Below are 27,154 nucleotides of genomic sequence, written 5' to 3' on the forward strand. Positions count from 1 at the left end.
ATGACACTTCTAGCATGCTGCGCCTCCATGCTGTATGTACTGTATGTGCTGCTGGTTGGCCCGCCTTGGTACCAGGTGCTCGCTGCCACCCTCATCTTCCCCACTGTGCTCTACCTGGAATCCTCCAGATCCCAGGTAAAAGAGACAGAGGCAGTGAAAGTGGGTGGGCAGACGAAAAGTGGCACCAAAAACAAGAAGGCCAAGAAAACCACCATTGAGAGTGATAGTATCAGCCTGCCTGAAGAGACAAAGCCAGTAGCAACGGATGAGCTTTACGTATCAGAGAAAGAGGGCAGTGATGAGGATGGGGACGGATCTGATCAGAAACCCTTCAAGACCGCCCTGAAGGCTCTGTGTGTTGCAAAGGAAACTATTCCAACCATCTATGTGGACTCACAGAAGGCAGGGGAACGCTGGGCAGTAATCTCTAAGAACCAAATGAAAAACGCTAACAAAGCCTGGAATCGCCAGCTGTTGATGATTGCAGCCAAAGACAAGAAGGAGGCTGAGGACAGCGGGTGTAAAGAAACGGACTTGCAAGAGGCCAAGGTAATCATTGTTGAGAAGGATACCGTCCTGGAACCAAATACGGATAAGATACATCACATAGTTACTGGTTTCCAGGCACGATTGAGTGCGACCGAATCCCTGGCCGGAGACAACTTTACCAAGATGGCTGCAGCGGAAAGAACTATCAAGTACCTCCAAGATCAGAACACTACCAAGCTAGCAAACACAACTATCAGTTACACCCATGAGCAGAATGCCAACAAGCTGGCCACAGCGGAAGAAAATATCAATTACCTGCTAGAGCAGAATAAGTACCTGCAAGAGCAATATACCAACATGAATGACCGGTTTGATCAGATGGTAAACCGGTCTCGGAGAGCTAACCTTCTGCTGGTGAATGTTCCAGAGGACAGTGAGCATGGCCAAAGTACAATTAGGTTTGTGTCCAACCTGCTAATAGAAATCATGGGCAGAGAGGTCTTTGATAAAGCTCCAGAATTGGACAGGGCACATCGAGTTGTTAGCCACAAACCCCACGTAGGACAACCCCCTCGCCCCATCGTCGTGGCCTTTCACTGGCTCCCGGAGAAAGAGAAGGCAAAGCAATGGGCCCTCACACATGAGATGAGGTACAGGGGATGCAAACTGAGGCTTTATCCGGACTTATGTTTGGGAACGGCCAAGAAGCGTGCTGCATTCAAACCTGTTAAGCAACTGCTATACGAGAGAGGCATACAATTCAAACTGCTTTACCCAGCGCAACTGAGAGTCATGCTTAAGAATGAGACGTTCACATTCACCACACCTGAGGAAGCCCGCAAGTTTTATGATAGCCTTTCAGACATTTCCGGACAACATTTAGATGAACAAATGTTGCGTAAACGTAACTTTCACTTTATTAACAACTCACAAAGTGGGTTCTATAACTGATGTTGTTTTACATGTGTTGCTATGTGTTGCTAAATGTGTTGATACACGTCTAATCTGACGACTGTGGATCAGAGTAGACTGTTGCTTTGTTTGAAAGTTCATAGCCCGCATACAGCACTTGTCACTGGACCAAAAGTTTTTTTTCTTGTGTTATTAAAAACAAAATCAAAAACAGTAATTATTATCGAAGCTGTTTAACCTATGTTAAATTGCTTGTCAAACTAGGCTACGAATAGTAATTTGTCAGCACTGTATGGGGGAATAAAGAAAGCAGATGAACAATGGTACTCTAATGATGAATAGGATGCTGTGACTGTGTTCATAGTTTGAAAGAGGAATCTGATTGTGTTGGAGTTCTTATTGGAGGGTATTGATTTTGCATAAGCTACATGCCTGCCTGTCACTTGTGGAGCAATAGAAAGCTCCTGTTGTAAAGGGATTCTGTATTGTGTATTGTATATTTTAATGTATTGTACCTTTTAAAGTTTTTGATTCATGGGTTTTTTATTATTGTTTGGACCCAATGTTTTATACATTTGTGTCAATAAAGTAACTAACTAACTAGGCCTACTGTACACAAAATACAGTTGAAACTGTACAGTCAGAATCACCCATATGGACTTTTTCCCCCCTTTCCTTTCCCCACCCCACTTTCCTATGCCCAGGTGTACCACGGAATGTGATGATTTGATTGACTGAGCACGGTATGTGATGATGTATGATGATAAGAGTGCCCCTCACTTCACACAAGTGTCGTTTTTTTTCCTCATTCCCTCAACTTCCACATTCCCTCCCCTTGCCATCATGGTTCCAGCTCTGTGTATGAAATGATAATGCCATACGCAAGATCATTAAGGACCCCCAAAGAGCCATAGCCTTATGTCCCCCACCCATTGCTTTAAAAAAGAAGAAAAGAGAAATGTAGCCAAAAATAGATCTACAAGCTCACAACGATCAAACGAACAAAAAAAAGTTGTAAACATTTGAAAATCTTTAACTCTTTAGACTTTTTTTTTTATTGTTTAAAAAAAGATGTGAAAGATGACAATAATGACATGGAAAATATAGGGACGTTAGATTAAAGGTGGTTAAACTGGCACAATTATCTGATGAATTATCTGATGTAATTGAAATTTAATTAAAAGTATATTTATCCATCCATCTTCAACTGCTCATTCGGGGGCGGGTCGCGGGGGAAACAGTTCCAGCAGAGAGCTCCAGACGTCCCTCTCCAGAGGAACATATTAAGGGGATCCCGAGGTGTTCCCATGCCATTATGGAGATGTAATCCCCCACATCTGGTCCTTGGTCTGACCCGGGGTCTCGGACCAGTAGGACATGCAGTGAGGACCTCCCTAGGGAGACGCTCAGGAGGCATCCATCTGGTCCTTGGTCTGACCCGGGGTGTCCGACCCTATAGTATAGGACATGCAGTGAGGACCTCCCTAGGGAGGTTATGTGATCATCCATATTAGATGCCCGAACCAGCTTTCCAAGCGGAGATTCAGCGGCTCGGCTCTACTCCGAGTCTCTCTTGTGACTGGACTTCTCACACATCTCTAAGGGAGATGCCAGCCATCCGTCTTCATGACCACACTTCCTGACCATAGCTGAGAGTAGGAATGAAGATTTCTCTAATGTATGTGTGTATTTTTTTATGATTTTTGTTTTCTTTTTTTGGTGGCAGGTGTTGGCGGCACCTGGAGGCTCTAGGCACTGTGGGTTAATTGCCTTCGGGCCTGCATCCTCCTTCCTCTGACCAGAAGTGACTTCTGTGTGTTTTTGTTGTTTTTGATGCTGAACACCTATTCTCTTTTTTCATTTGTTTGACATTAAATGTTTATTTTTTATGATACTACTCCACCACACCTCAGACAAATATTTTAGTTATTTTTAGTTATTGTCAGCTTTATTAGTTAGCCTACTTTGTTGATTACATCATTAAAACAAACATACAATAACTGATCAAATATTATATATTAGGCTATCTAATTGCATTTCAAGATTTTCACTGTAACTATATTTTGATAGCATACCTGCTATTTAATCAAGTATCTAGTAGTATTTAATTTAAAATGTTTATCTAGATTAAGAGATTAGGGATATTATTATTATTATTATTGGGGATCAAGCACGAAGGGGCGAAGTTAATTGTTTTCGTATGTGTTTCGCAGTTATGGCAGTTAAGGCATTGTTCGTATATTCAGTGTTTCGTTCGGAAATCTGGTGCGCCCCAGGTGTGCTCAGTGTCCGCACTGGCCGGCCCTACTCAGAAGTTGGGGTTGTTCATTTTGAGTGCATTGTCTTGAGCGCTCCCTGGGGGCAAAATGTATAAGCTCGCAAGGCAAGCATTTAGTACATCGCCATACAAGTGTTCATCATTTACCTTGGCCCATGTTTAACTGGTTAAAACAACAAATCGTAACTAAGCCACACTTGGTGCGCTCTGTGATGTGACGTGATCGCTACGCACACTAAAGAACTGAGCATATTCCCAGTACACATGTCCGGACACATCCCTCTCATTTCACTAATCCCCAATGTACTGTACACACATTCCGAATGCCCCTGCCGACAGATTCAGTAGCGCAGCTCGGAATCTGTTCTTTTGGGACTAGCAAAGACGTGATCATATAGGAGAAAGGTAGAAACGTGAGGTTATCTATTAAATCAGTTACTAAGTTATCTAAAGCCACTCTCACCTTGTTCCAGAGGTCAGTATAAAGGTGAACAGTATAAAGGCCGCACACACACACCTGCACTGTGTGTGTGTGTGTGTGTGTTGGTGTCTAGAAGACATGGGTGGCGAAAAGAGGAGACGGAAGCTCATGGTAAGTAAAATATTCCAATGCTACGGGAGCTAGGCTTTTAGCCACTGTAACAAGTGCTGTATGTTAAATAGCTTTGGTGGGACTGGAGATTCATTTTGAAATAATGTTTAAAAATTCAGACTGTTGACTTCTTTTTGGATTTGTTGGGCTGCAACAAGCACTGCTTTTGATTTGCTACTGCAGGCCTCTTTTAATTGATTTTAAAAATCATTTAAATGGCAATTTGACTAGTGTGTAGTAGTCGAACAGGAGGGTCTCCTATAGCTTAGTGGGTCGAAACCCAAAAGAGAGATTAGATGTTTGCACAGGACCAAAACTAGTGAAAATTGCAGATCTACAAGCACACCATGCAGGCTTTAATTGCGCAGCATTGCAAGCTTGTAGATTGGCAAAAGATCATCGGGATTGGGATTCGAACCTGAGACATGGCATTGCAACCTAAGGTTGCACCAGCGGGTGCACAAGTCAGATATTTGAGCTAAAAGTGATCTTGGCTGCCAGTGTTTTACTGTTGTAGTAGACTGATCAGGAATTTCCAGAAAAACAATGAATGAATCAATCAATCTTTTGGCCTTACGGCATGCTAGTGGAAATAACCTGGTGGTTACTAGTTTATTCTAGTGTTCTTTGATGCTTTCTTGACCAGATGCTCATAGCTGAAAGTTTGCTGACAAAACCATAGCACAGATTTTACTAGAGGTTACATGTCTTCTTCTGAAGATAACACGTGTGCTTGTGCTTATGTGCTTGTTCGTGTTCGTGTGCACGTGTGTGTGTGTGTGTGTGTGTGTGTGTGTGTGTGTGTGTGTGTGTGTGTGTGTGTGTGTGTGTATGCGCAGTGGGCTATGGCTGTAGTAGCAGGTACTACAATCCTGGGTCTCGGACTGGGCTTGGGCCTTGCCCTGAGGGACTGTCATAATAATACAGGTATACTGAAGACTCACATGCCTTAATATATAGCAGATGGATATGAACACACACGCACGCACGCACACACACACACACACACACACACACACACACACACACACACACACACACACACACACACACACACACACACACACACTTTTGTTCTTTATATGACTCTGCAAATTACAGTACATTTTACAGTTCATGGGCACCTATAAGGATACACATGGCACCTTCTCCTCCACAAACTGCATAACAGTCGAAACAGAGCAGTATTTAACAAGTTGTTGGTTTTGCTCTTTGTCTTAATTGCCAGCTATTGTCGTAGTCAGTTTATGTACATGGCCCAGGCTTCCAAATATTAGTATGAAAAATCTACATCGATTCTCAAGATTTGTTATGATTCAAATTAATGGTTGGTACTTAGAATGTTTATCTTAAAATGCCTGGTCGATGCACAAATCAAAGACACAGGCTGCCACCTCCAGAATCAGGACTGCATTGTGTCAACAATGCAGAAGATATCGCATACACAACTCAACTAAACCAATCACACGCACGCACGCACGCACGAACGTACGCGCGCGCGCACACACACACACACACACACACACACACACACACACACACACACACACACACACACACACACACACACACACACACACTTTTTCAGACCAATCAGAGTCTGCAAGTGACGAAGGGTGTGGCTTCAAATTTCAATCTAAAGTCCCTTGCGAATTCAATGGACGCATACCAGCTGAGCCTCATTAAGCTAACAGGCCACTTTCTGCAAATTATTTAAACCACAACTCATGAGTCATGAGTGACACTCACATCACTGCAACCACTCAACCTACTCGTTAGTACGGAGCCCCTGAATGGCCATGCATTCAAAATATATTTTATTACAAGATAATATCTTGTACGGACGAGATATTATCTTGTACGGACAAGATAAATATATATTTTGAATGCATGGCCATTCAGGGGCTCCGTACGTTTGTACAAACATTATTTGTGAGTCTCTGATAGAAATGGGAAAAAGGATCCTTAAATCAAGTAGGCCTATACTTAAAAGACCTATAGGCATGCTTAACTCCATGATGCCTAAAACCATCTCAAGCTGGACCACACGATTTTCCAGTGAGCTATTACGGTACTTGTGAGTTGCCACAAACAAAATAGTTTAATAAAGTAGTGTGTTTGCCTCTAATACATAACTACAAGAGTTTTAACAAGATTTTGGAAAGAGTTTTTAAAAGGCTGTATTGTGTAGGCCTAGTCTAATTTTGTCTTTGTGTAGGGAGGTTTTAGTGTCAGGATGTCAGCTGTGCTAGCTAGCCAACCCTTTTTTATATATTATTTTTTTACCAGGCAAATTTGGATGCCTGTTTTACACTTGTAAACTACACCTGTTATGTAAACCTGTGATGTGACTGACAAAGTATATCATCCATGGTTCACATGACGCTCTGTCATGATTATGTCATGTTTCAGGCTTCTGAAGTAACAAAGTCAAGTAGTCTGGCAAGTCTGCAATGAATTGACCGTTAGGAAGAAAGGTTATCTTATCTATTTAATGTGAAAATCACTTACTAGTACAGTAAGTGATAGTAGTAGTAAGTGAAGATAACTAAAAGCCACTCGTGCCTGCAGGTCCAGAGTTCATCTCCTATATATTGTTTGTAAGAAATGTGTAAAGGTAGTAGTGTATAGTGTGCAGGTGTGTGTGAGTGTTTGTGTCTAGAACAGTAGTCCGGCAGTCAGACTAGTGGAGTGGGAAATTTGGTATATATATGGTCTTTTTTATTGGCCTAAAATATTGTCTATACAAATATTATACATGTATACATTCATGAATCCATTGCTGACTGGCTGTCGGTATTGAGCTTTTTTTTAAATAGAGGTTTATATGTGACCCTACCATTATCATGCTGACCTCATCACATTTGTCATGACGGCTATGGCCGTTTTTAGGCCAAGGAGTGTTTATTGTGAAAAAGCTCAAGACTGATTAGGCGGGCTGGCAAGGTGATAGGGACAGAGCTTGACTCTGTGCTGATGATGACAGAGAAGAGGACTCAGCCCAAGACATTAGCCATTTTGGATTATGTCAGCCACCCACTGCACATGCACTAAAGGCAAATGGATACTAAATTCAATCCCTCATAACTAATACAACCAAGTCGCTTTTTTTAACTTTTCAAAGCACACCAATATGAATGGGATTCTGTGAGAACTGTAAGGGCTGAGGGATCATAGTGCTGAATCTATGTCTAGGGATGACCCCGATCACAGCAGGACTCATGTGCCAGGTATCCTACGAATTATCTGTGGGAGTCCAGTTTTTAACTTACAACCATGCACCTTTGATCCATTAAAATACCATACTTATTTTATAATGGATAGACAAACACAGTATTAGTGTCTCAGTCCCTAACTGGCTAAAAATAATTACAGGTTCTGCAGCTGATTAAAGGGAAGGATTACCCGTGGCAGTTTTTGCCCCATACCCCCCCAACTCAAACATGCACAGTCAGACATATCTGCTACATGTTGCTCACTGTTCATATTAATGGTGACATGCAACATTTATCATGCTCGAGGATTGAGCTCGAATTAACACCAAAGGTCAAACTACAGCAACAACTTTCTAATTATCAGTTCCTTTTAAGAGACTCTAATTTATGAAACCTGATGAGGCCACAGCATGGTCCCATTTCCTTTTGCACACTCTGCTATAAGTCACATTTTTTCTATAGGCCTACTTCATCACAACAGAAGCAACACGGCCTGAAGCATACATCAGGCATTACCCATCATTCCCTTTCTCTTACTACTCTTGTCTTTCTATACCTCTCTCCACTGCACTAATGAGACATAGCTTGCGGAGTTAGTTCATGCAGACATGCTCAAGGGGGTTCATGCCATGCTCAAAGGCGCATACTATACTCAAGGGGTTAACATGCTGCATTACTAGGTGGGCGTATAAGTGTGTGCAAGTCCCACACGTCATTCGCCGATGCGGCAGTCAGCTGACCAATTGGGCGGGCTACTTAAGCTCACTAGACTGCATGCTCTTCCTGCCTTCCTCTGCATATGGTTATATGTGATGTTTTTCTCCCACCACCACCCCAGCATCACCGGTGGGCTCTGCTATTTATGCTCCCCATGGGGGGGGGCGGGGGGTTATTGTATATCTATCTCCCTGCTCTTAATGTTTTATGTTGGTGCTTAATCGAGAAAATCCAGCAGAGCCAAATATCAAGTCAACTATCATATGCACACTCATTACTCATTCTGTAATAAATATTGGTAAATCTATTCGTGAGTTGTCTGACTGAATTATTAAAACCATCAATTATAAATATATTTGTAATAATACTTTGTTTTTTACAGTGGAGTCACTGGATACATCCTGTAGGAATCGCTGCTACCAGCCCTTTGATGACAAGAATGCAGCCTGCAGCTGTGACATGCAGTGTGGCACCAACCACAACTGTTGCTACGACTACCATGACATCTGCCTGCAACCTAGTGAGCCTGCCACCCTGATAATTGACCTGTTGACTAGAATTTATTTATTTATTTATTTAACTCACTGGTTACCTTGTCAGGCAGTGACAGCCTAATAATAAAAATAATCAGATTTGACATCCCACCCTGTCCAAGCAAAAAAATCAAAATCTGCTTTCTTATTTTATTTGACAATTTGGCTAATGTTTGACGAGTTTTTATTGTATAGTTTGTTGATTTCTTTCGGTGCAGTTCTTGGGAGTATTTTATTTTTAACCGGTTTGATTACTTGCCTGGAACTATCAGTTTATCATTCTTTGTTTTATTATCCAATACTTCTTTTTTTGTTATTCATGAATTGCTAAGCTTATACCTGGTGTGTATTTCAGCCCAGCAGTGGGAGTGCAGCAAGCTGCGTTGTGGAGAGAAGAGACTGATTGGGAGCAGGTGTCACTGTTCTGATGACTGCCTGGCATCAGGAGACTGCTGTACAAACTACAAACATGTCTGCCATGGTACTGTACTGTAGAGAAACATTGATGCCATCACCATGGTAACTTACTGTAGAGAAACATTGATGCCACAGCATGATAATAACGTAGAGAACCATTCAGAATATGTCTGCCATGCACAAATAGAAACGTTCAGAACATGTCTGCCATGCTTTCAAAACATGTCAACCATGTGGGAAATGGAGGATACAGGCACATATCCAATTGGGTCTGAGAGGCTATCTCATGTTGGTCCGTGGCTCAAATGCAAAATAAATATTGGGCCTTGATATGAAAAGGGTTGAAAACCACTGATCTACATGATCATACTACAGCAGCACACAAAAGCAGAAGAAGTAGCAGATCCACAAGCTTGAAATGTAGCATGAAGTGACACGTTTTGAGCTTGTACATTTTGCTATCTTTGAATTTGAATCCTGAAAGGTAAGTTTTGGACCTACCGGTATTATTTGAGCTTTCCACTCAACAATGAGCATGAATGAACAATATAGTTGCCTAGGTACACCTTGTTTTGTATTGCCAGACTTGAATCGGCCATTCATTTACACATGTCATCATTGGCATTAAAAAAATATATATTATAATACAACAAATATTTTAACATGCAATCTTTTGTGTGTCATTTGTGGCTTAGTGATTTGCAATTAAGACCACTGCTGTCTTTCCCCCCAACACTAACCCATCAGTCATGCTCTTGTCTGCATTTGTTTATTTTTCCAATGCAGGAGAGACGGAATGGGTGGAGGATAAATGTGCAGACCTCTCAACACCCACATGTCCAGCAGGGTAAAAATAAATAAAAGTATACGTTAACTGATGATGAATTGCATCAGCATGTCTGATGACCCAAATGTCCACTCTGTTTTTTCCCCACTATTTTCACTTTTGTATACATCTATATTTTGCATCCAATATGAGCCTCAACCATTTTGTCAGTGCGCAGGCTTTTGTACTGGGTTTTGGAGTCATTCAGGATAGATGCATGATGACTGGAGCAGGGGTCTTCAACAGGGGGGTCCGGGGGGTCCTCAGAGTTAATATAGGGGAATCCGCCAAATCTTTGTGTGATAGGATTTATTTTTTAACATTAACCACTTGAACCCTAGCATCTCTATTCTGAGGAACATTAGCCGAAAATAGCAAGCTCACAACACCTCGTAGCGTTGTGAGCTGTAGATTTTCGGCAAAGAGGTTTGAAAAATAAAAAACATGCATTTGTTGCAACACTGATTACAGTCTATAAAATCTATGACATTTTTGTCATCTGCTACACAATTGTATGCAATGCTTCATCTCTCTCTTTCTCTCTCGCTCAGCTAGGGGGACAATGGGCTGGATTTATTTTAAGACCCCTGGACTAGAGGAAAGGGTCTTCACTGTAATGTGTTTTAACCCACAGCTACAAGCAGCAGCCCCTGCTCCTGATCTCTCTAGATGGCCTGAGGGCAGAATACCAACAGACATGGAGCAAACTCATCCCTGTTCTGGACAAGCTCAGTCAGTGGCAACTTCTACCTTTGTTGTTCAAATATAAAGTGTTGACATTTTTAAGTAATCATTTTGCTGATTAAGAATTGATACCCAGAAACCTCCAAAACGTTAAATAGGGCCCGAGACCTATACAGTATAGCGCAAGCAACTTATTCAACCTCCAAGTTACATTTCCTACCATAGACAGCCCTCTTAGACAGAAATGTTGAATCTGTATTAATAATTAAAAATGCTTTTGGGGAGAGCTCGTTTTAAATCCCTCAACGGCCGGCACATGTGCAATTTCAACAGGTTATAGACATTACGATGAGTGATTTAAAACGAGCGCTCCCCAAAACCACTTTGCTTACACGCCTGGTTAAAATGAGAACACAGGTTATGCAGATGTAAAACACAGCAAAAGAACGACGAGTTTATTCACAGAGATTTCATAACATGACAATGTTATGATTTTTGTGAAACAAATTGGCTTTACAGAGACAATGAAGATAACCCAAGTAGAGGTGCAATATTTATTTTGTTTTATACAATATTGATCTTTTCTGTCTCATGAGTACTGTCAGTGGATGGAATTGCAACTTATACTTGCGGAATTGCAATTTATACTGTATAAAGTTGCTTACGGCTAGCCGGGAGCCCGAGACCAAGGGTTCATTGAACGTTGTGGCACAGTAGGAGGTCATAATTATTTATTAATGAGTTGAATAAGAATATACCATAAAGGAGATCTTAACAAATAAACAGCTGTGTTATCATGCTCTTCAGGACAGGAACCCCTTTTGGGGTTCTTGTTGTCATCTACAATATATAGCAAAAATCGGCCTGCAGTCCTAAATGGGAGCCAACCAGCAAAATGGGAAACAGGCCGTTTTCAGCCTGCAGTCTCAGGTCACAAGTCTTGTGTCACAATATTTAGCACTAGAAATGAACTTTCAAATGTATTTATAGAAAGCAGTTCTGACCAGAGCCACTAACTAATTAACTTATTACTAGCTCCCCTTGTCACTATTCACTGCATTGTTCTGCCCCCTGTACTATGTTTACTTGTTTTTGTTTTGTATGTTTTTGTTTTTTACCACTTTTAAGAGCCTCAGGGACTATACAGATGAAAATTAGCCTATGGCTAACTCTGGCCCATTTACATGGATTTGCAAAATGACGTGTTGATTAATGTGCATTGTCACTGTTAAATAAATAAACGATAAACTATACACAGACAAATCCAGGGTCCAATAAATAGAAGAATAGAGTCTGTGACACACATGCACACTGGTGAGTGATGCTGAAAAAGCTCGATCATGTGAAGAGATTCTGGACAATCCAGACATTGTAATCAACACTCCAGTGAAATATTTTTCCACATCAGTGCAGCTCAGTCAGTGTTGTTGGTAATCAACTCTGTGGTGAGTAATGAAAGCATCACAGGATGAAACACATATGGCCACTTATTTTTGATTGGGTTAGTCCTTTGTTAACAAATTATCACTTTGTTTTTTTCGTTATGGGAATATTTACCGTACCCAAAAAAGAAATACCATGGAAAGTTGAGAGAAGCCTTATAAACATGCATGCACACCATGGAAGCTGTAAACACTGGTCATTACAGGCAGGCAGGCAGGCAGGCAGGCAGGCAGGCAGGCAGGCAGGCAGGCAGGCAGGCAGGCAGGCAGGCAGGCAGGCAGGCAGGCAGGCAGGCAGACAGACAGACAGACAGACAGACAGACAGACAGACAGACAGACAGACAGACAGACAGACAGACAGACAGACAGACAGACAGACACTTATAAAGGCATAAAAATACTTAAAAGTAAGTATTAGTATCCTAATTATATGAATTGCATAAGGTGCCACTATGAATCAATTCACAATTCCTGTCAGTGTTTAGAGTTGATTTTGTCTCCTTATTCGCAAAATAGCAGCTCTACAAGCTCAAAAGTTCACAACGCTAACGACAAAGTAGAATTCAGGCTTTACAGTTACTCTGCTACTAATTTATTACACAGTTTGCAGTGGTTTCCAAACAGTGTGGTCCGAGGTGCGCTGGGGGTCGGGAGAGGGTTGGGGTTAGGTTTAGGTGTCTGCCCCGGGGGAGGTTAGGGTTAGGGTGAGGGTTTGAGGTAGGTTGTCGATCGGACCAATGGACCGTCGGCATATTGACGCGGACCCATTAATGCTCAATAGGCCAAAAAGGTTATTAATAATTACAAAAGGTTATTAATAAAAATTTAATTGACTATATCAGTACTTTATGTGAACTCATTTACAACGATATTTCTACACCCTACACCGCACATTCAACGTGGCATCCCTATTTTACATTCATTTATTTTCACAAATTAAAAACAAAATAGCAAAAAAGTGGTCAGGGAGCAAAGCGATAACTTGTAGATCGAGTATTTTTGCTATGATACATGAGTGTACCTTGAGATTCTAACTTTCCCATTGGTGTGGGTGTGCCAATTGGTTTGAAAACCATCAGTGTACTGTTCACCTCCAGTGGACCTTCCTGGGGCTGAGTACCTTGTTCATGAGTTAGCGCCTGCATATGTTGTTGTGCACATGTTAGTTTAGTTAAAGGTCAACTGTGTAACCTTTAGCCAAATGTTTATGTGTATGTATATAAATACTGGACTGGGGGGTGAGGTGACGGAATGGGGTTGACAGTGTTGGGTGGGCCGGTGGGGGACCCTCAGCAGGGACCATAGCTGGGTGACCACAGGGGAACCCCCCCCCGAATGCCACACCCCGTTTGCGGGTCTCCACTGCGATCGCAGGGAGTGTGTTTAACAACATACTTTCCCTGTTTGTACACACCCACCAGAAGTCTTACATAGTCGAGCCTTTAAACTAACACGGAGGCTTTGGCTGTATAGACAACATGAATGAGTCACAGGCTCATTCACGCAAGTGAATGACGCATGTATGAATCGCAGGACGTACTCGTAGATAATCACTAATAATTTTGTTCGTCACTATATTGTTTTTTTTTTTTATCTCTTCCTCCCCATACAGGCAAATGTGGCACATCTGCTCCTTACATGCAACCAGCATTTCCGAGCAAGACCTTCCCAAACCACTATACCATTGTTACAGTAAGCAATTCAGAACACAACCTCTCAAAATAATTGAAATTATCCAAAATAAGGGACTCATATGAGATCAATGGCTGAGTCATACATACTTTAAAACACAAGACCCTTCTGTTTTCCGCTGCCTTTGATTGAATTATATTTAAAAAAAAAATCTCTTTTCTTTTCTCCTCTGCACTGTATATGTATATGTATGTATCTATACATGTTTACTTATTTTGTTAAATGCATCCTAATGAAATTTTATAATTGTATTATTGTATTGTTTTGTATATGTAAAGCACATTGAATGTGCTATACAAATAAAATTGCCTCTTGCCTTGCCTTACAGGCAGAAATTCATGTCTTTAGAATTAAATCCCAGTTTGAGGGGTACAATGAGTAAACACTTAGTTGAATAGCGTCCCTATTCTGGGAGTGAGCATTCGTAGAAAATAGCCAATCCTCAAGCTTGCGACGCCTTATGTCTTATGAGCTTGTAGATTGTCTATTTTTGATACAAGATTTGGTGTAGATGGAAAGACTATAGCAGACCTAGCACAGAGCCCTGGGGGATCCAATCAACTAACTGTAAGTGATTAAGCCTGTGGCTAATGCGGGAGTCATTTTCCTCCTCTCCTCTCCTCCATCATTCCACAGGGTCTTTACCCAGAATCCAATGGTTTGATTGACAACATTATGTACGACCCGGTGTTTGATGCTGTCTTCAGTCTGTCCAGCTCAGAGAAGGACGAACCTCGCTGGTACCACGGACAGCCTGTAAGCCTGACTAGCTCTGCTACTATAGGAATCAATACAGCCTCCAGATTTTGCATCTACTGTATACTGTAGGCAGCTACAGATAGCTACTACATAGCACAAACTTTTAATGTGTATAATTGGAAGCCTAGCCACATACATACACTCGGTACAGTTGGAGTAACTGCTTGATAGACCAAATAGACTGCTTGCATGGGGTAAAGGCTGCTTTACACCATGGTGTAAATTCATGACATCAGCAAAGTCTCAAAGACACAATATTTAATATATTGAGCTATCAATGAGCCAATGATGACTTTCTGTTAGGTATAGTCACTATATTTTGGAAGAAGTTGCTCATACAGTGTATGCTCTCATGTACCTCGTTGTAGATTTGGCACTCAGCCAAGTACCAGGGGCTGAAGACAGGGACCTTCTTCTGGCCAGGGTCAGACGTCAACATCAACGGCAGCTTCCCTGACATCTATAGGAATTATGATGGGTGAGGAACTGAAAAGAGTGTCACCAAGGCCTCATTCACACGTATCAAACACCAATCAAGCAAATGTTTGGTCGTTTTTTTAGGCCACCACAATGCTTTTCCAATGGAGTCACATGGTTTGACCAAACATTTTTGTTTAATAGGGGGGAGGGGCAGAACACCACCAGCAATCAAACACAAATGTTTGGTCAAACTATGTGACATGGGACTGACGATTTCATATTCGAGGATACTGGCATAATGGCATTAATGCTGGGAAGCACCCTATGATCCGACGGACCAATGCTCCGAAGGAGCATTGGTCCGAGGTGCGCTGGGGGTCGGGAGAGGGTTGGGGTTAGGTTTAGGTGTCTGCCCCGGGGGAGGAGGGTTAGGGTGAGGGTTTGAGGTAGGTTGTCGATCGGACCAATGGACCGTCGGCATATTGACGCGGACCCATTAATGCTAATGTTATTTCCAAGTCTCTACCATACATGGCCAGATACTGATTAGCCCACATGTTTACATAAAAAAACACTGACTACGACAGGTTACAGCCCTGCGCGGGTACTATACTGATTAACATAATGGTGAGGACAGCCCTAATATATATATATATATATATATATATATATTTATTTTTTTTGTATCTCTATGATAGAGTGTATATTCATATCCGTATCATTGATTCAAATGTTTTATAATTTGCAACAATGATGATAAAGTGCTGTTTCGGCATAGGTTTACGTTCATACTTTTATATAAATACTTTCTTTGATTGTAGTAAAATACCATTTGAGGAGAGGTTGTTTACTCTTCTGAAGTGGATGCAGCTGCCAGAAGACCAAAGGTATGTTCCCTGGAATCCACCTGGCAGGATCTCACTCTCACTAAAATTAATTTAATTCTTCTTGATCCCTTCTTCTTGTCCTGGCACCTTGCAGGCCAGGGTTTGACTAGCAGGGGTGTTGGGGGTTTCCATGATGCCTCAGCTTTTTAGACCTACCATCTGGTCATTCATTTTTTTCTATCTCCGGTGCAGAGATATGTTTTATCCCTGCTTCTGGTCAGACTGGCACTATTTATTTATTTATGTTTGATAATATCACAAATTAATTACCACTAACATTGCTCATGTTAATCACATTAACCCTATTATTAGTTTTCACAAGTGTAATTCCTTTTTTAAAGCTACAACTGTATAATCATAGTGTGTCACCACAGGCCGGATTTCTACACCCTTTATCTGGAGGAGCCTGATAAATCTGGACACAACTATGGTCCTGTCAGTGGAGGGGTAAGCTCACTGTCTGAATGACAAAATGAATAACTGAATAACCGAGTGAGTTAGGGACTGATGGAGTGAGTAGGGGACTAAGGGAGTGAGTGAGAGAGTGAGTCAGTGAAAAAGGTAGGATATTGTATGCAGATTTTTTGGCTTTTTTCCGATTTTATTGATGAAAGTAGACTGACAGGAAATGAGGAGAGAGATGGGGAGGGGAAGACACGCGGCAAAGGCCGTCGGGATCAGGAGTCGAACCCGCGTCACGCCGTCAGGCTGGCTCAGCAGCCTAGAGGTTGAGCTAACCGTCCGGGCCCCCCACAGTTTATTTAAACACTGTGCTTGACTCAGAAATAATCAAGTGAAGAAAAATACGCACATGATAAATTGCTCTCCTGTCTTTTTTATTTATTTAACCAAAGGCGAACAAACATTTGCCCATGTAGGGCTTCATCAACTTGATGATTTTCTTCAGTGAGTCAGTGCTCCAAAATGGAGTGTTCAAAATAAATGATAATAATGAATATAAGCAGCTGGTTAACTTTCAGTGGATCCTTGTCTTGGCTTGTCGTCTTTTCTCCTCTCTTGTTCTGGTATTTCTCTTGAGCTTTCACCACCTGTACAAACAAGCCCCTCTCTCGCTCTCCACTCTTTTCATCCTTGCTTTTAACTTGCATATCTTAATCTACCACTGTTGACTGGCACCATTTGCTCCAGCCCTGCTATGCTGGTATTAACATTTCATTAACCATTAAATGGTAAAATAAATGGTATATGATGCATTTTTATAGCGCCTTCATCCAAGTTGCTTTACATAGATATGCACATTACATTCACCCATTCACACCCATTCATAACCATGCAATGCACCAACGTAGTCATCGGGAGCAGTTAGGGTTTCAGTGTCCTGCTCAAGGACACTCTGGGGAACAAGAAATCCTTAAATTATTAAGAAAAAACCTATCAACTATGATGAATTATTTCCGAGGTAGGCTGTGCAGTAATTGTTGTGGAGTAGTTTGGACTTGGCAATAGTTTGAATTCCAGTTAGTAATTAATAATTTCATTGTCATAAAGATGAACATTGTGTGCAATTGTAGGTATCAAGCTATGGGCTATTGCAACTCAGAATTGACCTTTTTACTATAATTTTACAACGGTCCATTTACTTACCGTTGTGATGTTTTTCTGGGAAAAGCGTGCATGGGACTTGGATCCTGGGGTCATGGAAATAAGCACACATCTTGTAAACTTTGACTAACCTTTGTTCACCAAGCAGTGTCTATGTTTTTATTATGGTCTACATTTCCTTATCTAAAGGGAGTAGGAAGCACCATACCAATTTACAGTAAGCAGTATAGCAGTGATATCAGATATTACAATGAATTAAGATGTGATGTGTTTTCTTCCAGCTGATAGAGGGCCTGCAGGGTGTGGATAGGATCATGGGTCAGCTCATGAATGGTCTCAAACAGATTAATCTACACCACTGTCTCAACATCATCATAGTTGCAGACCATGGTAGGTTGTGTACTACATACATTGTACATGCATACATACAGTACAGTATATCATATTATTTTGACACTCGACAAAGCCACCATGGTGGATTCGAACCCATATCCTCCATGGTGGTGGGCAGGTACTTTAACATGTGCGCCACCTGAGTGCAATATAGTATAGTAGGGCTACTTTTTAAATCCCCAAAAAACTTTGCAAACAACATAAAAAATGTGGGAGAAACGACAATAAAAGGATAAAGATCTCTAGACAACATAAAAAAGAATAAAAGTATACAAGAGTGCAATACTACAACTATAAAACAACATTCGAGAAAAACAACAGATTAAATCTTGTAGTAAAAGCAGTCTATAAAATATTATAGATAGATGTGAAGCGTATCGATCTTGCAATACCAATAATCGATTGTATATTGTATCGATACTAAGAACATGTGCTTTGTATTTTGCAACATTAAAAACAACGAAGAGGGGTTAAATTACTAGTTTGTCTACATGTGGTAAAATAAAATGTCTATTATGTATTTGCCAGTGAATTATAACATTCAATAAACAACACCAATAAACAGCATTCAAAAAACAATATCCTTAATAACTTTTGTTCTCTTAAAAGACAAATCCTGCATGTCCATGGATACTTTTCCTTTGTATAAAATCTATGAAAGTATTCAATCTGCAACACAATTTCATTGTAGTGGGGCGAGTCCCTGCTTTGATGTCTCTCTTGGCAAAGTGGTCCTCGAACTGAAACATTTATGAAAAGACCCCTGCCATACAGTATATATGTAACGTTCTGCAGGTATGGAGGACACTAGTTGTGACAGGAAGGAGGTTCTCCAGGACATGGTGGGCAGTATCCAGAAGTACTGGGTGACCGAGGGACCATTTGGACGCATCAGAGCCAGGGATAAAGACACCGTCTGTGAGTCTGTGGAAGTCACTGTCAAATTATAAATTCAGGTCACTTTAATAAATTAATCTGACATAAACTAACTCTTGTCTGTCTGTCTGTCTGTCTGTCTGTCTGTCTGTCTGTCTGTCTGTCTGTCTGTCTGTCTGTCTGTCTGTCTGTCTGTCTGTCTGTCTGTCTGTCTGTCTGTCTGTCAGTGGACTCTGTTGGACTGGTGGCCAACATGACTGTAAGTATCTCCTCTGCTTTGACCATGTGCAATGAAATCTATTTCACCTCTATTTCCAGTTCTCCTAAAGTGCTACTGTGCATTTTCTGTAACTTTAACACAACAAACAAGGTTGACGACAGTACTAAACAAGATTTCAGCGAAGCAAATGTAATGATTAAACGAGAATATTTCATATTTATGTTTTAGCACTTCATTAAAAAATCATATATAAATGTATAGATCAAAGAAGACCCTTTGAATCATTAATTACTACATTCACTCGTTTAAATTATGATATTGCAATGAAATACAAAGGGAAGATAATAGATGATCCAGTTATCAGCAATTATATTGCATTACTGTACAGTAGTAGACGATTATCTTAAGATAATCGAGCCTGCGTGTATTAATTTGTTCTTTGGTTTCCTGGTCAACACAAATTGTGTGGACAATGAAAAAAAAATGTTTTTTCAAGTGTTCTATATTAATGTTCATTCCAGTGTAAGAAGCCAGACCAGAAGATCAAGCCCTACCTGAAGACCAACCTGCCAAAGCGCTTACACTTTGCAAACAGCCGACGCATAGAAGACGTCAATATTATGGTCACTCCAAAATGGCTGTTTGAGAGGTACAGTGGTAGCCGCCCCTCCCCAGCTGTTAATACATCAATCTGACATGGGATAATTCTCAGTACCTTGTAAAATCTGGAATGTTAATGTAACCACTTACAATATATTGACCAATTAGGCATTTTGTTTGCCCCAGAATAGGGACATGGTTCAAGTGTTAATTGTCCTGTGTGGCACTTACATACTGTGTACATGTTCAAATACAAACATGCCAGATGAAATGTAATCAATACGATATTATACTACACCATTTGCACACTTCCTCAGTTACAGCACATAAAGTTGAAAATTATGGTTCTTTTCAAAAATGTCGAAAATGACAAAACTGTCACAGTACTACATGCTAACATATTGATTGATTGGTTGCACGTCATTCCTGCAGAACATAAACTTGTCCACCGGTCTACATGGTCGGATTTATTTCTCTGTCTGATTCTTTGTCTTACAAAGATACCCGGGTTCTACGACATTCTGCTCTGGTGGGGCTCATGGATATGACAATGATGCTGACAGCATGCATGTAAGTATTTGTACATTTCTTTATCTTCTGGCCTCAGCTCAGAAATGAGTACTATAGCCTAAATTAGCCTAAATTCATTATTTCAAAAATAAACAAAAATAGATCACACATGATCACTGACATTGTGGCAATGCATGGGGATTGCATATATCTGCTTTTGTATTTAATCAGTACATTTCTTACGCTTTTATTGTTATTTTCAGGCCATGTTCCTCAGTTATGGCCCTAAGTTTCTGGCTGAAAGTGAGGTTGAGCCCTTCGCCAACATTGAACTCTACAACCTCATGTGTGGTGAGTAGTTCTCTATTTAGTTGATTGGAAATGTTGGAGAACAATGTACTGCACAATTCAATTCAATTTCAATGTAATGCTATTATAGTGCCAAATCACAGTAGTTGTCTCATGACACTTTACACATAGAGAGACCCGACATTGTCCCACCCTTGCGAAAGTGGCAAAGGAAAACTCCCCCCTTTTTCTTTTTTTTAACATATGTTTATTCATTTTCTTTACAGTACAAATAAGTAGTTTCAACAATTGACATATATTTCCCCCCCCCCCACATCCCCCTGGCAGCACAAATACAAACAAAATCTTATCACGAAATGATTTGACAATAATAAATACAAAACAAAAATAAATAAATGACAAAACGAAAAATAAAACTAAAATAAAACAAAACTCCCCCTTAAATATGAGAAACGTCAGGCAAATCACAGGCTCAAGAGAGACAGAAAGCGAAACAGAGAGGGATATACAAGTATAAACAAGTACGGTAGTAGCAATAATAGTGTAAGATAGTATATAATTTTATAATATAGTATAACAATAATGCTAGACTCCATAAGCTATGAGCTGTGGGAGTGTGAGGCTGGGCGTTACTGGAAAAAAGAGCTTCCCCTGGAAGAATGATAAACATTTACATTTACAGTCCAAAAAATATTCCCTGCATTCGCCTGGGGCTCTGACTCTTTAGAACATCACTGTCTTCTTTTATGTATCTATCTTCTGTAAATAAAAACGTTGAACTGATATATGTCGCTCACATCCAGATGTGCTGGGTATCTCCCCTGCTGACAACAATGGTACCCACGGGAGTATGAACCACTTACTGAGGCAGCCCTTCCATGACCCCAGCCACCCTGCAGAACAAAGCCCCCCAGGACGCTGTCCTCTGCTGTCCCTGGACCCAGCAGACAATCTGACCTGCTCCTGTCCCGCTTTGGTATGTACAGTCTCTAGGTTGTCCTCAGACCAGCCCTCCATCGTCGCTTCCAGAAGTAGTTTGGTCAGACGCATCTTTTTTGCTGTTTCTTTGAGTTGAACTTGGGGTTCAGGAACGCTCCTCCAAAAACCTGAGGTGCGTATACGTATAAAGCCCAAACCACACCAAAGGGTCAAGTCGGGATGAGATGGTTTTTAAGGCTCAACCACACCAACTCATTGAGTTGCATTGGTGTGGTTGAACTTTAAACGGTTTTGTCCCAAGGAGTCCCTATACTGGTGTGGTTTGGGCTTAAGAGTGCAAACATGTGAGGTGCGCTGCAATGAAAAAGCTCTGAGCAAACAGCTTTGACATTGATAACAATTACAAAAACACACAGCCAGTTGCTAAAACACTTCCTGGCTGAACGGGGCCTAAGGGTGTAATCTCCATACACCTGCAGTCAAACATATCAACAGCAAAAGTGGTGCTGTTATGCTAGAAACAGAGAGAGAGATAGTGTTGCACTGTTGCCTAATTACAATGAGAGAGAGAGAGAGAGAGAGAGAGAGGTGTCTGCTAATTCCCCCACACAATAACTGTCATTTCTCGAACGTTTCGGACGTGGGGCGGCTCACCGTAACCGGGCCGGCACCCTGGGCACGTTCCTGTGGGGCTGGAAGTTCCGGGGCCCCCACACCCCCACACGGAGTTGCACCACTCAGTTTACACGGGTGTGATTTTTTATCCTGTAATCGGGTGTCCTCGGCATGAACCCCTCTGTGTTTTAACAGGCTGCTGTGATTATTGTTTACAGACCTGTTTCCATTGCCTCATCTTGGCATGTATAAAGTACAAAAACAAGGGCATAGGCTCACTCCATTTCATACATAGTCAGCATCCTCTCCAACAACATTATATAGGCTACCTCACACGTTGTGGGCTGTGGCATATCCATATTGTCGATCTTTAGACATTGAGACGTTTGTTGATTGAGAGGTTTGTTTTTAACACTCTTTTTATTGTCCAGAATTGGAGGGGCTAGTCTATTTTAATTTTTAATTTTTTACCTATTTTTAAACAGTACGTGTTTCAAAAATGTAAAGCTAGTCCAAAGTTCCTTCAGCCATCTGCAAATATGTTTGTGTCTGTACGTAACATTATGCCATTATTCTGCATGGCATGTGTCCCTTCAACAATCACTTGAAGATAATTCCTGTACAGACAGTTATGTACTTGGTGACGGGCATGGGGTTACCATGGTGACGGGCATGGGGTTACCATCTGCTTATATTGCCCTACAATTAATAGCCATGTGACATAATGCTGCTGTAAAATGGTGTGGGGTTTCCTATACTCCCTTTTGATAAGGAAGCACGCACGCACGCACACACACACACACACACACACACACACACACACACACACACACACACACACACACACACACACACACTACAGTAGAGCAGAAATTGCATTAAACAGACTTGTTTTTCTTTCCCCCTCAGAGTGGGAATGCCATCAACAAGCGTCTGAATCTGACAGCAGAAGAGGGTAAGGCAAGCTGACTGACAGGACTTCAAATTAAATATAGAGTGCACATTTTGCACACCTGTTATTAATCTGATAAAGTGAACAACCAGCTTTCAGAATAATCGCCTGGATTTGTTTGTGTGTGTGTGTGTGTGTGTGTGAGAATTGGTGGATGTAATTTTCTTTAGCGCCACCATCAGGCCACACTTTGAAATGAGCAAAACTGCTAGAGGCCTGCATGCATTCTTGCTGTATAACGTATTTAACTTTTTGAGTAAAAAGTCTCCATTATTATGCAACCAAACATCTAAGAATTTCCCAAAATGCATATATTAATACATCAAACGGCTCCACTCTATCCAGAGGTGTCTGTGGAGAAGAGGCATGCGTTGTTGGGGCGACCCAGGATGCTGCAGCCTGCAGAGAGCTACTGCCTGCTCTACCACCAGGGCTTCCTCAGTGCCTACAACAACAGGACCATGATGCCCCTCTGGAGCTCCTTCACGCTGGACAAACCGGTGAGGGGGGCTGCCTGTTGTGCCCTGCAGCGGTTTGTTGTTATGACCAAAAATGTTTTAATTGCCCCTGCATGCGTTCTCTTTTTTAGAAATACCTGTCCAAAAAGTGACAAATGCCCTATACCTATAGTACCATTAACCGGAATTCCCCAGGGGTCTATTACCCTCCTATTCTCTATGTAGATCATCTTTTTTAAAGATATATTTTTTGGCTTTTGCCTTTTTACTGATATAATCATTATGAAAGCAGACTCACAGGAAATGGGAAGAGAGATGAGGGGTGAGACGCAGTAAAGGCCGTCTGCTTCGGGAGTCGAAACCCTGGCACATTGCCAGACTGGATTACCAGCCAGATAGCTACGCCAGCCGCCCAGGCCAATGTACATCATCTTTTGACCGAAAAGAGTTGATCTTTTTTTTTTTTTAAATGTCCTTCCTGTTTGTAGCTGGACGTGGACCCATTTCCGGCAGTGTCTGGAGACTGTCTGAGGGCTGATGTCAGAGTTCCAGGAGACCAGAGTCCAAGATGTGACCAGTACGCTGCTGCTGGGAACCTGACCCGCTCCTTCCTCTACCCGCCCAGTACGGTCACGTACACAAACACGCACATTCTTTTGCGATAGTTAATTGTTACGGAGAACCTGTGCTCACTGCCAGGATTCTCAGTAATTCTTAGAGAAGCTCATCGAGTTCCATTGAAATTTGACTCAGAGACCTTTTACTATACAGCACTGTATGTACCGGTAATCAATCATCAAAGCAGTCCATTCCAATGGTTCATCCAATTGGGCCAGACTGTGCCTGGCCCAAAGCTAGGCTAATCACCATTAGCTTTTTCTTCCTTTCATCTATTTCTTGTATAGCTCTCCTATAATCATTGTGTCTGTAGTAGTCAGGGGATATTAAATTCCTTACCAAGAAATGTCTTCACCTACAGTCATACTGGTGAAGTGCAACATGACATTGTGATGACAAAAGCTAAATGGTACAGTACACTATCCATTATCCAAATTCACCAGTTCACACACCGATTGCAGAGGAAACAATGCAAGGCTCATTGGAACCTGCTCATTGGAAGCAGTTAGTTCAGTGTCTTGCTCAAGGACACTTCAACACTAACTCAGGGGGAGCCAGCTATTGAACCTTGAACCTTCCATTTCTCAAACGGCCACTCAACCTCCTGAACCTCTACAGGGCCCTGAAACCAATTGATCGGTTGATTTGCATTATTAGGTAAATGCACAACAGGTGTAATAATAATTAATTGCATTTTATAGCGCTTTTCTATGCACTACATGTCTACTCAAAGCGCTTACAATGGTTCATTCATTCATACATTGGAGGTGAAGCGGCGGTGTACTGTCAGTCACACCCAGTTCAGTCTAGCTTGGATTCAGCCCTGTAATTCATTTGCTTGTGTACTTATGACATAATATGGTGTTATGGCGATTTACTGTATATGTAGTTGCACTGCACATACAAACAAGTATATCCCAGGCATGCTATAGGCCTACATACCTGTCTAGCTTCTCATTAATGGCTCATCTCATATAAATATCTGTATGATTGGCAGGCCTGAACAACACTGCAGAGGAGCAGTATGACGCACTGCTGGTGACTAATCTCGTCCCGATGTACCCCGAGTTCAAAAGTACGTGGTCCTGTTGTTAGCATGAAGTAGGACATCTTATTTATGTTATAATTGACTGGCTCGAGTCATAATCGGCTCTACTTTACCTCTCCCTCTACACACAGAGATCTGGGATTACTTCCATTCTACCTTGTTGAAGAAGTACGCCTCTCAGTATAATGGAGTGAATGCAGTGACGGGACCTGCCTTTGACTATAACTATGATGGACAGTATGACACTCCAGAACAGATACAGCAGTAAGTCATATATGTTCATGTGAGTGTGCAACGCAGACAGACGCACATGATACTATTTATGGGAGTGTGGACAGACGTAGGCTACGTGTCTTGGCTGTGTCCATGTGATGATCAAATCTGTGATGATGAGCCACAACCAATATTATCAATATTGTATTATGTGCAGTCTGTCAGTCAAACAAAATATCTCAAGAACAGATGGGTGTATTTAGATAGATAGACCTGTATTGCACAACATAGATTTCCACTTCCTCAAAGTGGTGATTCACTTTTGGATGAAAATGGTCAAATGTCAGGGTTACCATCAAGGTCAACATTAAATAATTAGCCACATCCCTTGGAACGAACAGGCAATTGGAACAAAATATTTTGGCTACGGGTGTGCATATCCAAGTGTGTTTTTTAGGGGAGCATGATTATGAAATTATAACCGATATTTCCGAAAATTTGCAGGGTCATATCTGCCGATAACGATTCTGACTGATTCCGATTCTGACCACAATGGGAAAAAGCCTAGGCCCTAGGGGCTTGGCCCAAAGCCTGTTAATAAAGTATTCAATCAATCAATCAATAAATATTCTCTTTGTTACATCGTATTTGATTTGGCTTTTGTTCTAGACTAGAGGTACTAGACACTTTTGAAAAAATGCCTCTGCTGCCTTCAAACATTTGAAATACAAAAAAAAAGAAAAAAGCGACAGACAGGCAGACTGGCTGCTCTGTGAGTACAAAGCCTTTGACGGTCACATTAGTATTGCGTCATCAATATCTATATATAGCATTTTTATGGCCGGTATGGCCGATTTCTATATGCTACCGATTATATTGTGCATCACTAGTGTTTTTTAATTATTTTTGTTCCTGTTAAAGGTTTGTCTCAGGCACACGCATCCCCATCCCCACCCATTACTTTGTGGTGCTGACCAGCTGTAGAAACACAATTGAGCCTGTGCACAACTGTACTGGAGAGCTACAAACCATTTCCTTCCTGTTGCCTCACAGACCAGACAACTCCGAAAGCTGTATGGTAAGACCAGCGATGTCAAGTAAATGTACTCAAGTACAATTTTGAGGTATTCTTACATTAACAGAGTTTTTCCAATTTGTATTACTTTTACTTCTACACCACTACATCTCAGAGGCAAATATTGTACTTTTTACAATTATTTGAAAACCTTAGTTACTTTGTAGATTTTGATTATTATGACATTATTATAAGTTTATAACAACTTCAGACCTATAAAACGCTCTCCCAGGAGAGCTCTCTAACTCAAATAAAAGTAGAGCGCCTTCAGCTGTTGTACCACAATTTGAAGGTTGTATTACTTAACAAAAAATCCATAGCAGTTGATTTTATTCCCCCCAATAGTAGCCTAAAAGTAAGCTGTCGGTTTGAGCCCCCCCCCCCCCCCCCCCCCCCCCGACGGCTGAGTGTCGGGGGGGCCCTCAAAACCGTCACCATGCGTTAAACAACAACACACCACCAGCCTGGACATAAGGAATATAATATAAACTACAGGCTCTCTCTTCCTGGAAAGTTGACATGATAATATACAAATAAGGTTGAAAATGGCTGAAGAACATATGTTCCCATAGCAAGAATCGAACAACTGTGATACCAACCATTGAATTATTACCTGAATCAGCTGTAAGAGTAGTGGACTTGAGTCCCTACCAATCACAGTAATCATTTTGACATAGTCTAACGTTCTGCTCTTTTTCTTTGACAGGGCAATGAGTCTGAATCTCTGTGGGTCGAAGACCGCATGTGGTTCCACCAATCACGAGTCAGAGATGTGGAATGGATCACAGGACTCAACTTCTACCAGGGTAGCACCCGTCCAATCCCAGAACTGCTACGGGTGAAGACCCGCCCCACTGCTGCCATTCACAGAAAACCTTGAGTGAATTGCTAGAATATGTGT

At 41.4% G+C, this 27,154-nt stretch overlaps 1 protein-coding gene across 1 annotated transcript; it reads left to right on the top strand.

The window, feature by feature from the left end:
• On the top strand, window positions 1–27,133 carry LOC308331620 (venom phosphodiesterase CdcPDE; the record flags this gene model as incomplete). Its single annotated transcript, XM_080787106.1, has 24 exons — window positions 1–922; window positions 8,586–8,723; window positions 9,092–9,217; window positions 9,940–10,000; window positions 10,614–10,711; window positions 13,719–13,798; window positions 14,435–14,554; window positions 14,926–15,035; window positions 15,799–15,864; window positions 16,239–16,311; window positions 17,709–17,817; window positions 18,616–18,738; window positions 18,924–18,955; window positions 19,438–19,565; window positions 20,017–20,086; window positions 20,290–20,377; window positions 21,139–21,311; window positions 22,799–22,844; window positions 23,187–23,341; window positions 23,788–23,923; window positions 24,915–24,992; window positions 25,097–25,229; window positions 26,100–26,256; window positions 26,960–27,133. The coding sequence occupies 24 exons, from the start codon at window positions 1–3 to the stop codon at window positions 27,131–27,133; spliced, it is 3,396 nt and encodes a 1,131-aa protein (XP_080643232.1).
• Between the last annotated feature and the right edge of the window lie 21 nt (window positions 27,134–27,154).

This window comes from Protomyctophum bolini, assembly GCF_963924005.1.
Source record: "Protomyctophum bolini genome assembly, chromosome: 17".
Taxonomy (NCBI): domain Eukaryota; kingdom Metazoa; phylum Chordata; class Actinopteri; order Myctophiformes; family Myctophidae; genus Protomyctophum; species Protomyctophum bolini.